Source organism: Trachurus japonicus, chromosome 18, assembly GCF_045865225.1.
Source record: "Trachurus japonicus isolate A0001 chromosome 18, Traja_1.0".
Classification (NCBI taxonomy): domain Eukaryota; kingdom Metazoa; phylum Chordata; class Actinopteri; order Carangiformes; family Carangidae; genus Trachurus; species Trachurus japonicus.
Window position 1 is genome coordinate 23284973 of NC_140924.1, and position 16521 is coordinate 23301493.

Sequence of the window (16521 nt, forward strand, 5' to 3'; positions counted from 1 at the left end):
TTCATCAAGTTATTTCCAGACTTAAAGGTACATCGTGTAGGAATTACTCCCATCTAGCGTTGCGGTTGCAAGCAACTTAATCATATTTTTCATGCTGCATTCACGTGAAATTGGGCAGACGGCAGACGGACGACAAGCCTCTATGTAAACAAGTGGTCCGTCAGCACGAGGCAAAACAATACACGTGACAATATGTTGTCATGGCGATGTCGTATTGTTTACCTGACCCACGTTTTACACTTCAGTTTGTTGATGGGGGTGATTACTGATTAATGAAAAACATACTTTTGAACGAAATAATCGATTTTCGTGAATAGATAACAGGAGAAGTTACACAATGTCCCTTTAAGACTTCCCAACATTGTGCAAGTGTTCATAAGCAAAGACTAGAAATTCACCTTTTAAGCTTTTGCAAAAAAACTACACAATTATTTCAGGGCCAATACATGGTGACACAAACAAACAGTCATACGCTGGTATACAAGCATTCATGTGCACAAGTAAAAACAAAACAAAAACCCATGGACTTTCATTCCCATGGTAAAAACTGAATTCTTTTGTGTGGTGCAGTGGAGCTGGTGGTCTGTCAGATCCAGCCCCTCCTCCACTTACCAGCAGTTCAGTTCAGTGCAGCCCAACCCCAACCCTCCCCATCCCCAACCTCACCCGTGCTGTGGTTACCAGCCCTCCGCTGTCTATTGAGATGAAGATTAGGGAAGATGAGGCATGAATTATAAATGCCCCCGCTCCAGCACTCTAACACCAGCCAGCACACATTTTGGGACTGTGCGACCCCAGTAGGTATTTGTGTTGTACAACACTACAATAAAAAATGAGTGCACGGCCACGGCGCTGTACATACTTGATTTTATCAACCTTTGGGAAGGTTCATTCAGAATACATAACAACAATAATATCTAATAGATCTGGATTTGAGGCCAGAAAACTGTGCGTCTTGTCTGGATCTTAACAAAATGAAATAAAATGATGCTCCAATGTACTGTATGTGTTGTTTTGGCTGTTAATCCCAGACACATTTCCTGATTTTAAAAGCCTCCCAAACAATATTAAGCCCTTTATAAAATCTCAGGCATTAACACCATCCAAATCAGAACATCAATATCCATCAAATGGTAAACGGACGCGTCTGACGGTCTACAGTTTGAAGCTGTGTATCATCTAAAAATAAGAAACACTTGCACTGGGGATTCAAAAAAGAAGTGCACATCTGCTCCTTTCAGTCTGAGGATCAAAAAGGTTTACTGAGTATTTCATGGTTCGACTTGGAGCGCCAGAGTCTTAAGATTAGTTCTGTCAGCCTGCAGTCATCGCAGTGTTTGGTAATGCAGTGGCAAATCCAGACATCTCTGCGTAATCTGCAAGTACCTCTCCTTCTGTGTACTCGATACCATATCCTATTTGATACTGTATGTATTTGAGGCACAAGCTAATTCAATGACAACATCAGGTTAGACAAACATCTGATTCAAGTGTCCTCAAGTAGGACACTGCGCTCTCAAAGTTCACCTCACACTCTTTATCATCTGTTGTTTCCAGAGGCTATTCAACATTCACTGCTTATACTTTATATAACAGTACAGAATCTAAATCAAGGAGTAACTTCCTTATTTAGTTGGAAGTCTAATGTTCCTTCTCTGACTGATCTGATAAAAAGTAGAGAAGGTTTCAGAAACCACAAAAAAAAAGAAAAAAAAGTCTTGAGTGGTTAATGGTGGGTCTATGTGGGCCGGACTTAGTGACTGCTTTGTTGTGACATCACAAAGTGACAGGAAGGCCTGACGGCTGGTTTTAAGGCTCAGTTTCTGAATAAAGGTTGTGTGTATTTCTCTGTGAACTGAGGCTTTGATACTTTCACAGTATTAATATAGAAACTCAACCTTATTTATAATCACACTACACATAGATATCTAACTTTAGATTATATGTGACCTTTAATATTTCATAATGAGAGCTAAACTCAAGTCACATTTTGCGTGCAGGCAGCACCAATAAAGCTTTTGAAAAGAGAGAGATCCCTGATCTGTGATCACAGATTTCTTCATCTTATTCAAGAGGGAACTAATCTAAAAAAAAAAGGTAAAAAGACTTCCTGAAGCTTTGTTAGTGCCTTTGTTTCAAACACAGGGAGTCCATAATGGTACTGATGGTAGTGGGGGTGTAGAAGGTCACTATAAATCACTATAAATAAGCAAACTCTTCCGATAAGACTTTGTTTTCTTTTTCTGCTCAGAAAGCTGACTCTCTCCTCCTCTCTGTTCACAAAGAGAGACACTTTCATGAGGCGAGTCCAGCGAGATGTGTGGAGCTCTTTTATCAGTCGTGTTATAGCACAGGACCTTGGGCCAGCCAAAACAGACTGAAGGACAGACATGCTGGAATAACACGCAGCGATTACAAAGGAGCCGGCACTGACGCCAAAGCCCGGGGACAGACAAAACTCTCAGCAGCACAAGAGGGAAACAGACATGGCACCGAGCATGGTTCTGGTTACCATTAAAGGCTACAAGCTGGAAACATTACACTTGATCATGCAGGAAACAGCTGAGACGAGCTGAGACGAGCCTGAGAAGTGGGTGAAAGCGGCTGATATTTAGTTTTCCTGGGTTGAGCTGCTCAGGTAAAGGTGCTCAGCTGTGAAGACACGCGTTGTGTGCTTTGCTTACTGACACAGGACAAACCTCCACGGAGCAGCGCTGATCTAAAAGGGCTCTCAGTTCATTTACTCAGCTGCCCTCAAAAACTTTTCCTCGATGCTGTTAACTTCCCCCCTGTGTGAAATCTGCCATCTTGATCTACGCCACCTGACAGGGGAAGAAGCCAAGCCCATTCATCTTCCTCATTTGATCCTGCAGCCTGTGGGACTTCAAAGCCTATAGCTATAGTGGACTGTGTCTATCTACACCACACCACACCTGGCCCAGCTGAAGGTACGCCTCGCACCTACCTAAGACGTGGCCGAGGAGCCATGCGGTCGTCTTGGAAACATGCTAATTTCATGCTAATTTCACGTTTTTTTGGACAATGACGCCAACAGGCAGCCTGGCAGCTTCTTCTTCCTCTGCCAATTTAGATTCAATTCTGATTAAACCCAACCATTTGCTGTGTGTGAGTTTTTTTTTTTCTTTCCTTTTTCTCAGGCAGGCTGTCCACTGGTGAATGTGGAGCATTATTCATAGACTGCAACAATTAAAACATCAACAGGGGCTGGATAAAAATATGTACATTATTCATATGTGTCCTCCAGGGAGACAGGCAGTCAGCTAGTGAGATAATGAGAGGCTGAAGCTTTGAAGTCATGGAGCCCTCAATGAGGTAAATGGCATGAATTAAGTACCACCATCACAAACCTTTAACTCTTGCGAATGTCTTCCAGACGGCTAATTTTAGCCAGTGTTACTGTATGAGCCCCGTCTTGACGATTTTTTTTTAGGTTTTATTGGGAAATTTTTAACATAATTAAAGGGATAGTTCACCCAAAATTCAAATTTCACTCATTATCTACTCACCCTCATGTCGAACGGAGCTCACTTTTCTTCGTCCAAAAAGACACACCAAAAAAAATACAAATACCTCCATAGTGCTCGTCTGTAATGTCCCTCTTGTATTGAAGCCCCAACATGAGAAATTGTTCCAAAAAAAATTAAATAAGTCTATGTTTTAAGCTTGTTTGTAGCGAAGCTCCCAGCACTGCTCTTCCTGGTCCATCCAAATCTCACACCCAGTTCACGGCTCCGCAAATCGTGCAAGATTCCGGCAGAGCAACACTGGGAGCTTCTGCTACAAACAAGCTTAAAATATAGACTTATTTAATTTTTTTCGGAACAATTTCTCATGCCGGGGCTTCAATACAAGAGGGACATAACAGACGAGCACTATGGAGGTATTTGGATGTTTTTTTGGTGTGTCTTTTTGGACGAAGAAAAGTGAGCTCCATTCGCAACCGTCATATGGACATGCAGTGCTGCGCCGAGCCCCGCTTTAACTCAGAGAAGGCACGGAGGACTCTGAAAATCCTCCCAGCCCTTAGTTGACATGAGGGTGAGTAGATAATGAGAAATTTGAATTTTGGGTGAACTATCCCTTTAAGTCTCCACCACCCACTCCTTGTCTATGAGAAGGTCAGCCTCAGCTACATAGCAGTGCCCTGGGAGCTGGGTGGGGGGATATTGAGAATAAAAGACAAAATTAATATTCCATGAGAAAAAATGTGTACCACTGCAAGATACAGTTGTTGTGAAGTGAAGCAGAATGGGTGCTTTGCTTCCACAGGCAAAGAGGAGTGTGAAGTGGTTTTGGTTTTGGTGAGCAGCAGCTTTCGTTAAATAGAAGAAGCCCTGCCAGCCGGACTTGACCCCCTCTCCCTGGTGCTGCTGGTGCCCGCTGTCCTGCCCTGTGCCACGCTGATACGCTATCTGCCCGAACAGATGCCCACTCTGGCCTCGCAGCGCTGCTCTCTCCCTAGCTGCCTGCTGATGTTTTGTCCGTCCTAATTCCTGCAGCTCTGTATCAACCCCTCGTCTCCTTGAGGAGGCGCAGCGCAGAGGTGACTGACATCCGCCCTGACCTTGCTGTTTAAAGGGAAGCTGAGACCAGGCATGGCATATAGATAGCTAGCGAGAGTTAGCATACAAAAAAAAGAAAAGTAAAGGGCCTACCTCCACAGCGAGCTCTCCAGCACCTTGGAGGAGTCAGCGTGGTAGTACTTGGTCAGGATGAGGATGACCTGCAGAAGGTAGAAGAGAGAAACACATTAACACACAGAGGTTCAGACGTGAAGAGAAAGAGCAGGTAGAGTACTGCTGAATTATCAGCATACAGCAGTTCAAGCTTGATCTTATGCTCAGTCCTAACCAGTGCCAATGGATCATTTAATATTGCACAGCTTATAGCAGTTTTGTCAGGACATGCCTTCTCACTGTAAAATTCAATTCATAATTCAATGTTAACCAATTCCCCTCAAGAAAATTTTGATTAACTGCAGATTTTACATTTTTTAATCGGCCTTCATGATCAATGTGCTAATTTCTCTGTGTCAGGTTTTTATGGAAGAACAGTAGGATGAAAATACACACAAGAACAATTACAATTAAAGGCAAATATTAAAAAAATAATAATTTTCAAAAATCTAGTTTTTCTTCTTAATTTCTTTTATTCTTTTTAGTCCTTGAAGCACAAACTGTTTCAGGCTACAGGACTGGAAAGAAGGGTTTTAATCAATACTTCATAATTGCTTTCTAATTTTAAACTTAAGAGCACCATTGGTTGGTCAATAGACCTGCATGGATGTGATCAATGTTTGGCCAAGATTTCAACTAATCTAGAGTATCTTCTGCATTTACATTTCAAGCAAATGGAAACCACATCTGCAGCACTGCTGATTTTCATATGGAGCTTTATTTGAGGGGGCTGAACAAACACCTCTGAATTTAGAGGAATCTCATGCTCTCCTCACTTCATCATTTGTAGAAGCAAAGTTATGATTTTAGCTCACATCTATCTGTCTATATTTGTTGTATTTATTATTCTATACTCTATTATGTTTTTACATTATTCCATACGTAAATGAAATGTCCAGGATATATATTATGTATATATACTAAAATGCCAAGAGATCTCGGTCAAGGGCACAAACCCTGTATGTGCACTAGATCAGAGTTTCTTGTCTTTCATATTTCTGAGATCTCCTGCTCTTGACAGCAAGGTCTGCAGGGACTTGCATTGTTATGGCTAGAATGTCAGTAGGTCAGGCAGTATACCGGGGTCTGGAGGTGTGATTGACAGGCTGGCTCCTAGGTAACAGAGCAGGTGATAAAGCAGGGCCTGCCTTCATGCAGAGGGAAGTTGACGGGCCAAAGGTTCCTGCCCAGAGGCAGCTGCCAGAAGCCTGTCTTTAAGGTAGCTGCTCACAGCCAGTCAGGCTGCACACTGCAGCCTGGACACCCCGATACATCTTAATGTGGACAGCCAGGCACAGCCTCTATCACCATATTCACTGTGGTGGTGATGATGATTGATCATTTTTTACTTGTTGAACAAGTGTATGAATGTTTTACAGTCTGGTGACATGACATCCACACTACCATGGTTTTACTTTAAAACACATCTCTTTTCCGTCCTGTCATCGTCAGGTTTCAGCTTAAAAAATGGAGACATTTGGAAACGCTGCTGACTGCGTTTCAGTTTGAAAACCTCACGGTTGGGTTGTGTGAAATCAGATGGTAGAGACCTTCGTAAATTGGCTCCTGCCAGCCTTGACTGCCAGTGGTGGAAGCAACATGGATAATGAAAAAGAAGTGTCACAGATATTTCCTTTGCCTGGGCTGAGATTGATTCTGACATGGAGCTTTTTAAGAGCCATTTTCCTTTGAAAGCAGCATTTTAAAATGAACCCATAGTGTTGATGACATGGCCTGAGTAAATTAAAGGCTACAAACAACCTCAGGAGGTAAATATGCACCTGATCTGTTTGTGTCTTTGATAGGCTGCTCTGCTCACCTAATAGGATGCATGGCTGCACGTCCAAATAGTTTTGCTGGAGAACTTTAAGACCTCATAGCACTAGCAAGAAGAGGCAAAGAGATTGATGTTGCTCTCTTGTGGCACGGCGATTCCACAGCCTGTAGCATGTAGATGCAGATCCTACTCAAAAAGAACCCGAAGCAGGGCCGTTGCTAGGAATTCTGGGCCCCCTGAAAGAATACTAAAGTGGGCCCCTGACTTTTCCACTTTTTTTTTCTTAGACTACGTATATTATCATTTTTTATTTAGTCTACTTTGATTTGATGCTAATGCAGCATTACTATGAGTCATTAGTCAGGGTCTTATGCAGAATAAATCACTCATACAAAGGTTAGACTACTGGGGTTTTTTATGGGCCCCTAGAATTATCATCTCCTTTCTCCCCTATACAACGGCCCAGCCCGAAGGTGTGACAAGTGTCTTCAAGAAGGGTTTTTCTGCACAAAACTCAGAGTTGTTAAAGGCAGAGCACCACAGCTGGGCACCTCCCCGATGAGTTTTGAGAGCTCTAAACTCATTTCCACAACACAGACTGCCATCAAAGCCACTCAGTGGAGTCTCAAGGCCTTGGGCTCAAAGCAGCCCTAGCTCAGGAGTTCCAGGCCTGGTGGAGTTTGGCTTCCAAAGATGTTTGTGGAGTCCAGAAAAGCAGAACAGAGGACATTTCCCTGAGCGGGGGGGCCTGCATGCCAGGCCTGATAACAGATGCAGTGACAGCATACAGCTATTTCTTTCTAGTCCTCGTCGGTCATGAAAACTTTACTTGCTGATGAAGAATCAGATAGCATCCAAGCTGTGAACAAGCCGGCGTGTGAATGCAGGATGTAGCAAGTGTTCCCTGGTTGGTCTTTGGCCGAATATGACTCAACTGGTGTCTCTGGAAACAGGCTGTCCGCCTCTGCAAAGCTGCCTCTCTCTCCTAATGAGACACTTGTGCAAAGTTTGACACTCTGGCCGTGCAGGCAGACGGGCAAAGTGTAACAGCGCTGGTCTCTTCACATGAGCATCAGGTCTTCTACCAAACTCCCCAAAGCCAATCCTCGTTTCATGCCTCCTGCTTAGTTATGTGATTTATTATCATTTCACTTTGCCCACCCACCAGCAGAACAAAAAGAAAGCACAAAACATGGCAGGGTCACTTCATGAAGTTGGTTACTGCATAAACATCCATCTCAGGTGATCCCATCACCAGCAGACACCTCTAAATACCCACGATGCATTCAGATCCATGCACACGCACTCACAACCACACTGATAAAAGAACCATCTGTTGATTGGCTGAAGACACAGCACCTATCTGTTTGTTTTCATATGAAGCAGGAAATGACATCCAATCATAAGTGGTCCTTGGAGAAGCATGTGGAGACAGTTTAAAGGGACATTGTGTAACTTCTCCTGTAATCTATTCACGAAAATCGATTATTTTGTTCAAAAGTCTGTTTTTCATTAATCAGTAATCATCACCCCCATCAACAAACTGAAGTGTTCCTTTCAGCTCTGAATTCGCCGTTCATATCATTCATATCTACATGGAGCGGGTAAGCTCGGTGCTGGCTGCCATGTCGTGTCGCCATGTTTTTACGTTCAGTGGCAGCGTGACGGTAGGAAACCACGGAAACTCACCGGAGACACCGGAGCTGTCGGCTCAGGTCGAGGTGGCATCTGTGAAAAGTCACCGCGGTAACGCAGTGAGGAGGAATGGAGCGTTACACTGATGCTGCATTCACCTGCAGTCGGGCAGACGGCCGTCGCTAACAAACCAGATGTCATTTTAGTCACAGAAGTCGAGAGAAAGCCGGTAAAACGTGGGTCAGGTAAACAATACGACATCGCCATGACAACATATTGTCACATGTATTGTTTTGCCTCGTGCTGACGGACCACATTTTTACATAGAGGCTTGTTTATGCCGTTACGTGCAGCGGCTGTTGTCCGTCTGCCGCCTGCCCAAATTCATGTGAATGCAGCATGAAAAATACAATTGAGTTGCTTGCGATATAGCCTACAACCGCAACGATAGATGGGAGTAATTCCTACACAATGCACCTTTAAAGCCAGTGTGAAGAGATGAGTTTAGATCAGTTTACTGAAAACTCAGGTTTACAGATCTGAACAGGGGTCAGTGCCGTAGAGCTCAAAGATATTAAAAGCCTCTGCAGAGATTCAGTTTACAATCAAGTGTTTGAGGTTTTGATCAGTAAAAGATTCAAACAATGAATTATTAAAAAGGACTGATTGTTTCAGCTCTTTTCAAGGACCACATCCATACTGAGCAGAATGTTTGAAATGTTGAACTTGTTAACAATTACAAAGCACATCACTTTCTCTCTGCATTAAACCGTGTAAATACAGAACGTGTACCGTGGCCCGGTGCCGGCTTCAAAAGGCAGCTCCATGTAAAAATGGAACACTCCACAGCTTGCACACTTACTCACACACTAAATACATTTGGCCTGCTGGTAACAAAGAAGCCAGGTCTGGAATATAAATCTATAATTATAGCTTTTGTAAGCGTGACACACATTAATAAGTCACACACTCTGTCTGGTGCCTGAAAGAAACAGTGAAAATAAAGTGTACATCTCAATTCTATCAGCCCGATGAGATTAACATATGCATCATTCATCAACATGCCCGTGCTGACTACAATGGACCGCAGGGCTCCACCGAGACAACTCAAACCTACACATGTCTGTCGGATCAGATTTCCATCTGAACCAAAGTCAAAGTCACGGATCAGGGATCAGGAGTTAGCAGCAGCTCCACTTGCTTCTGTAATCTGAACAAACCCAGGATGTAGTGGACAAAACGTAACACAACACAACCTCACGTCTGCTCCAAGTACAACAAATGTGCTGATGGTGCTGTTTACATCAAATCTGTGGTGGTGAATCATGCATTGATCTCTTCTGGCAACAGAGCAGATATAGACCAAACAAACAGGAAATATGTTGCCATGGATACAGTGAGTTAAACCTGCTGTGCTGTGTGTTCAGGTCGTTACTCACTCATTTGATGACTTGTTAAATGATCTTATTGATGTGAATTGTTTTGGAGATCAGACTAAGACATTCAATTTTGTCAGAGCAGCTCATCTTTTAGAGACAAACATTATTGCCTGTCCAATGGAACAGAAACAGTTCCCAGAAATTCTCACACCTGCCTCTTTAACCAGCACTAAGATTTAATCACTTGTTTTCTGGCCCATAATACATCCCTCCATCAAGTTTGGTGCGAATCGCTTCAGTATTATTTGTGAAATAACTAACTAAAACAGAAACAAACAGACATGGATGAAAACAGAGCCTCCTTGGCAGAGATAATGAAATATGCTGCCTCTCTTTTCCTCTTTTTAGCCGCTTTTCAAGGCCCGAGTTCTGCTCAATTGGAAAATAATTTGTCTTTGGGGATGAAGTGGACAGGGCAAGGATGTATTCTGCCATAAATCACCACTGGCAGGAGGCAGAGAGAGCATTTATTTGGCAGCGGCGCTCCAGCCCACACTGACTAAACTGCTGAACAGCACATGAAGCCAGATTCCTCTGTTGCCTCTAGTGTACAGAGCAGTGCATTAAGACCAGAACTTGGCAGCTTCTTGCTACAGCTCATTGGACTCAAGGGCAGAATTGGCACAGATTGAGAATCCAACCAGAATGATACAAAAAGAAATGCACTCTTTTGTCTTGTTAAGAAACATATAGTGCCATGCCAGTCGGTTGTCATTCAACAGGAATAAATCACAGAGCCATGTTTAGAGACAACAAGTACTGGGAAGTCTGACCGCTCATTAAAAAGTCTCCCCTCCTGTGATCCATTCAGATGACACGCTGCAAAGAAGTTTGTGACAAACCTGATGACCTGGACTGCTGCAGAGGAAGCACGGCTCCGTTGGGACCGTCTTGTAACACCGTGACCACATAATCAGCCACTGTGGGCTCCTTGTTTGTAAGCTGGCAGACAATGAAGCTAATGGCTTTTATTGGGGGAAAGTCAACAGGGTGGTCAGGACCCCTGGATGACTCTGCACAAGAGCTACAAGAGACCCCATTGTGGCTGGAGCTCGTGGCCAAGTTGATCATGAACTCCAGCCCGTCAGCCGCAGTTTGTCCTCCAGGCATTTCCATCAACTGTGTCAATGGAGCGCTATCAATCAGCTGCCGAGGCACAGACAGAGGAATAAAGGAGGGGGTGGGGGGTACGGGGGGTCTAAAGACAGACAGACGCTCCCGATAAAGAATGCGCTCATTCATTTACAGAGCAAAAACAGTGAAATACAAATACTCCATCGAAGTGTGCAACATCCACCCTCCCCTCCCTTCCTCCCTCATCCCTCTAAGGCACCTCCATTCTCCAGAAGCAGACCACACACATAAACAATTCATCACAGACTGGAAGAAAAGGGAGGAACTTCAAAAAAAAAAAAAGAGATGAAGCCCAATTTATATTCTGTTGGCACAAAAGTAAAAAATGCACAATGATTAAATTTGGGGGATGACACTTTGACACCATCGCCGTCCGTCTGTCTGTCTGTCTCTCTGTCTCCACACATACACCAACACTCAAAATCGCAAAGCCACAATGATACAGATGCAAACAAGTGCAAGGCTTTCAATTGGTTGACCTCGACCTTTTCACCTTTCACAGCAGAAGTGTGATGGCATGCTACTGAGACTGAATTAGCATTTAAACCAGGGACGTATAGCAGTTGGCTCACATGTCCTGGATGCATTCCAGCTCCAGGACATGTGAGGACACTTTTGACCAGTGTCCACCAGATGTGTGACTGCATTAGATTTTCATTTAAAAATATGTTTTTCTTATCTGCTGAGTAACAATTCAGCTGTGATGCTAAATGTGGTAAAGAATGACGTGACATTCTGTGGTCAAACAGCACAGCTATGCCTATAGACTGCTGCAGATACTGTACACCCACAGACCCACACTGTCATGTGACACACAGCTGGTGTCTACAAGGCCGTAAATGTGCATGTAGTTATGGTCAAAGTGCTGCCATGCTCTGGGCCGTCATGGTGCAGACAGAGGAGCAGCTGGTTAGCATTAGCTCACTAGCCGCATGACACAGTGGCTAGCTACACTACACTGAGGCTGGTAAAAATGTAGCATAGTTCCTCTTTAAAAACAGAGTCCTATTGCTGGTTAAATCAATAACTTGTAACTTGTTCCAGGGAGAATGGAGGCTCTCTGCCTTCCACCTATAGCGTCTCTTGGCTGAAAACCAACCTTGTAAGATCAGAGCCTCTGACCCGGTGTCCCAGCTCTGGTCTCTGCGGCACCATGACAAATCGCGCCCTGTAACCCCTAATCTCTTGTTTGACAGATAAGACTACCGTAGATGACCATTTAGTAGCCTGGGCGTTTAATATGCTAAATCGACTTGGACCCCAGGCGTTTATAAGAACCAGGCGCGTATTTGCAACAGGCTACAATTTATTTTTGCAATGAGCAGCACCAGACCATCATGCAAAGAACAAGGAGGTCACCGTAGGACCACTGGAACAAAATTACTCCCAACATCGTTATTGACATCAGACAATAAAAAGACTGCGTTAGGAGGGGGGTCGATCGCGGTAATTTCAACACTGTACATTAGCGCATTTATCTATTTGTCTTTGTCTATTAGCAGTCCAGCGCGACCTGTCCCGCTAGCGCACCTGTGTTTGTGTCTCTGTGTGTGTGTGTCCGCCTGCATGCGAGAGAGAGAGCGAATGGAGGGGCTGACTGACAGAAGAGGTGAGAGCCGGTGATACGCTGTTAAAAAAACTTCTTTTTTTTCTGTGCAAGGCTTTGGTAAACACTTAATTGCCCGGGCGTTTAATTGAACCGGCGTTTATTTTGCCAAATGAGCTCGGACCCCGGCGGCTATTAGAGCACAGGCGCGTATTTGCACGCGGGTGACTATTTGGTCATCTACGGTATACACATTGTAATATAATAAATAACATTATCCACCACTCCGTGAGTTGATTTCTTGCCGGCTTCATTAAAAACAAATGCACATGGCCGAGAGGAGGGTTAGCAAACCAGAGTAAAGGAGACTGAACTTGCCCCTTTAAGTTCAGTATGCGTGGAGGCGGAATTTGATTAGAATTTGTGGATGTTCTTCATCTTTAAACACACAATGGAACACAGAAATAAAATACTTTTTTTTTTCTTTGATTCAGAGCCGTATCTTGTTGAGGGAATATGACCCATGTTACTCTACTGAGACTATTTATCTAATTGTATCGGAGGGTAATATGAAATAAGAGACAATTTGCCAAAGTGTGTCTCAACGCTGTCTCACTCCTTCAGACACATACACATGTTCACATAAAATAAAGTGCTTCATTCATCCAAATAGTTCCCCATTATCACCGCACAATGGCCGCACTAATGGTTCAGGACACCAGCCGCCACTGAGTAGGCACATCTGCTGGAAGTCGTTTTTTTGTATTGGACCTTGACCGCAGTCTTTATCTGGGGCCAGCCGGTGACCCGCGCACTGGTTACCATTCTGACACTAGTTTGAGATTCCATTCATTAAACTACTCAGGCGGAGAAGAGAGGAGGGTAATTACATGGACCTTTGCTTCCGCTTGCCTTCTGCACTGTCCACACAAAAGACTTGTGCTGACCCCTCTCGCTGGAGTCGGTCCACTGAGAGGGAACAGCAGCACCTCTGGATATCACATGAACTCTGGCAGGACGTTCAAAAATTTGTGTGTTGTATTTATTTTTTTATTTTACAATAAATACAATTTTTAAAAAAATACTTAATCAGAAGTGTTAAAGTTAAAGCCAAAGTTAAAATGAGTCGCTGTGGGACAGAAGCTCTGGTGTCACTAATGGCTCTTCCTATTTCTATATTCACTCATCAGCTGCAAAGTAATGTTACTTAAGATTCATAGCTCGAGTCAAATGTAAAACAAAACAAAATAAAGAATTCATATTGCCATTATACTGTATAGGCTGATACTGTCATTTCAGTTGGAATGGTCATTTAATATTAAGTTAACTTTGTTGGGCTTGTTTCAAACATTGTGTTTCTTTACATAGGGAGGATTATATGATCTGAAGCCAGAGTGTCTATAGACAATACAAAATACTTATACTGCTGACAATGCACCAGTGTTGCAACACTATTTACCTTTATCAAGAAAAAAAACTGTTTCAGTAATTTGGATACTGGACTTTGTCATATCTTTGTGCAACCATATGTAGTCCAGCAAATACATAACATAATACATAACAGAGAGAGAGAGAGCCTGGAGCGTCAGACTGATGCTCAGTCTCTGGTTTAAAATACAGAGTTGGGTCTACTCTGAACACAGTAATAGTTCCCTTTAATCAATAACAACACAACAGACACCAAATAAAGTTTCAGATTTTGAAAATGAGGCTTCACTTACACTTAAATTCAGAAAGTTACAGACACAACCTAACTCTAAGCCACACCTTCAACACTAAAGTCCTGCTCACTTCTGAAGTTGGTTCAATTGCTCATCCTCATGGAGTGAGTGGTGCTAGAAACAGGGTTATTTTTAGAAAGCTGCAGAGGGGCCAACACTCTTGGTCTCAATCGAAATGTTCCTGTCCACATTTCCCAAATATCTATAATGGAGCTGGTGAGTAAAATGGTATTTTAACTGAAAATATGAAAAGAAGACCAGATTCCCATCTGCTGTCATTGTCTCCTCCTGTTTCATGTCTACCAGCTCTGTTGTTATTTGTTGCTTGCGTCTTTAAATGTCTGCAGTTTTATTCCCCCTCCCAAACTTCCACTGTCCTCTGTCCTCCTCTGGATATTGGGCAATAAATATCAATGGGCCTACTGATCAAACTGGCAGTTAGATGATCATTCTCACAAATGCACTCATCCTTCCAGAGCTTTTAATTATGGGGTGCATCCACAACAACAGGCTCAACACATGGGACTGTAATTCACAATAATAAATCAAAGGAGCATCGTCAACATTTAGGTATGAAGCTCAATCAAGTCAACATGATTTACTGACTGGATTTCCACTCTAATCAACAACTGTTCAAAATAAACACACTTAAACATACCAGTCACAGGCACTTAACCCTCACAAGTCAGCAGGTACTAATGCACCAACTGTGCCTACATCGGAAGGACCTACAGTATACTCACCAACTTCCTGACAGACACTCAGCTGTTTGATATGAATATCACCACTGACTGCAAGTTCCACATGAGTGTCTCTCTGAGACTCTATTCTGCATTAACCATATGCAAACTTCCCAAGAAATATCTCCTATCATGACTCTTTGTTTTTCAAAGCAGTCAGGATTCTGGATGTTAGATAAATATGTGTTATCCCCAATTAACACTGTAGCCTACACTAGTGCAATTTAGGTAGACATTGCTACTTAGGGCTGCACGATTATGGCCAAAATGATAATCACGATTATTTTTGTCGAAATTGAAATCACGATTATTAATCACGATTATACATCATGTTAGATAAAACATGTTTTTATTGCACTTTCTATTTGAAACAAACAATAGGCTATGTGAACAAGGCTTTCAGTTCAAAATAAAACGTAAAATAAAAATAAATAATAGCCTAAAATTAAATTTACCCAAGACAAAGGGCTAGCGAAAAATAAATGCCATTGCCGAGTGCAGAGGTGTCATTCTGTACAGTAGCGTACAGATACTTGTGTAAAAAACAAAAAATAAAAAATAAATCTGGTAGAAGTAGCTGCTGATTCAACTCCTTTACTCAAATAAAAGTAAGAAAGTACAGGCTCTGAAATGTAATTTCAAAGTAGGCTATAGGTAAAAATTAATTTTTGCCATCAATGATACACAGAGATGTGTGGGCAAGAGTCTGTCTAGCATGGACCAAAGCACAGCACGGGTGGTTCAGCAGCAATTTGGAACGAATTAAAAACATTTAATGAATAAATGATAATGACCAAGTGTTTTCACACAGGCAGCGTCCAGCAGGTCGGCCTAGCTCAACTGTGCTGCCACCAAAACGGTGACGGATCGCTGTTACCGGCCGTTATGATCGCAGTCGGAACGTTTTATTTACACGACGTATGTAATTAACACCAGAACGGCCGCGTGGGGTGACGGGGTCTCGGTCCAGCTTTGAGACCACCCCGCAGCCCGACCTCCATCCGATCCAGAGCCAGACGGCGACAGTAGACAGCCTTTGGAGGTGCTGACTGACCAGACACAGACACACGTCATGTCTACTGTCACCGTCTGCTGCCGACATCGTCTCACTCTCACGTCAGAGTGAGATCCATACAGTCTGAGTGAGACGTAACACCGGGCGCAGAAGGTGACGGTACAGCAGCATCTGACTGACCGGCCGGGACACACACTCTGGACTGTAAACATGTAAAGAGAGGAAGCGCTCGCTTGTTAGTTAGGCAGCTTCATGGAGCCCTGACCTCTCGTTCGCCCCCTGGTGGTTGGCGGAATATTGGTTGAGAAAGCGCTTGATTTGATATGCAGCACAGCCCGTTTTTTTACATGTTAATAATCGTGACGATCATCTTAATTTAATCGTGGCAGCCAAAATCGTGATCGTGATTAAAATTCGATTAATTGTGCAGCCCTATTGCTACTGTTGTAAGGTGTGCAGTGCCAAAAGGGTAGATGTCCTCTTATATATATGAATGAATGAATGATTTTTATTGTTAAATTTTGAAAATACTGGAAGAATGTTATGTCAAAAATGTAACATGCAGAAAAAATGAATATGTGAGTATTGGGGGCGGGACTAGATAAGCTTTTGCTTCTCCCGCTTTCCCTTTCGGTCATGTGTATTGTATTATTGGATTAAGATGATGTGTGATGATGATGACTAATTGACATGCCCGAAATGAACCAAATAAATAAATAAATAAATAAATAAATAAAAATTATTTCCATGTCATGCCACCACTGTGGCCCATTCCATATGGGATTACAAGACACATTTAATGACAAATACAAAAAAA

The 16521-nt window shown here is 43.0% G+C and overlaps 1 protein-coding gene across 12 annotated transcripts in view; it reads right to left on the minus strand.

Annotated features, from left to right (window-relative positions):
• The window catches only part of sorcs2 (sortilin-related VPS10 domain containing receptor 2), a 311391-nt gene that overhangs the window by 207662 nt on the left and 87208 nt on the right, over window positions 1-16521 (minus strand). For all 12 annotated transcript variants that reach the window (XM_085758983.1, XM_085758988.1, XM_085758984.1 and 9 more), the window contains exon 2: window positions 4677-4744. In XM_085758983.1, coding sequence (XP_085615109.1) covers window positions 4677-4744 — 68 coding nt within the window. The remainder of the gene's footprint in view (window positions 1-4676; window positions 4745-16521) is intronic.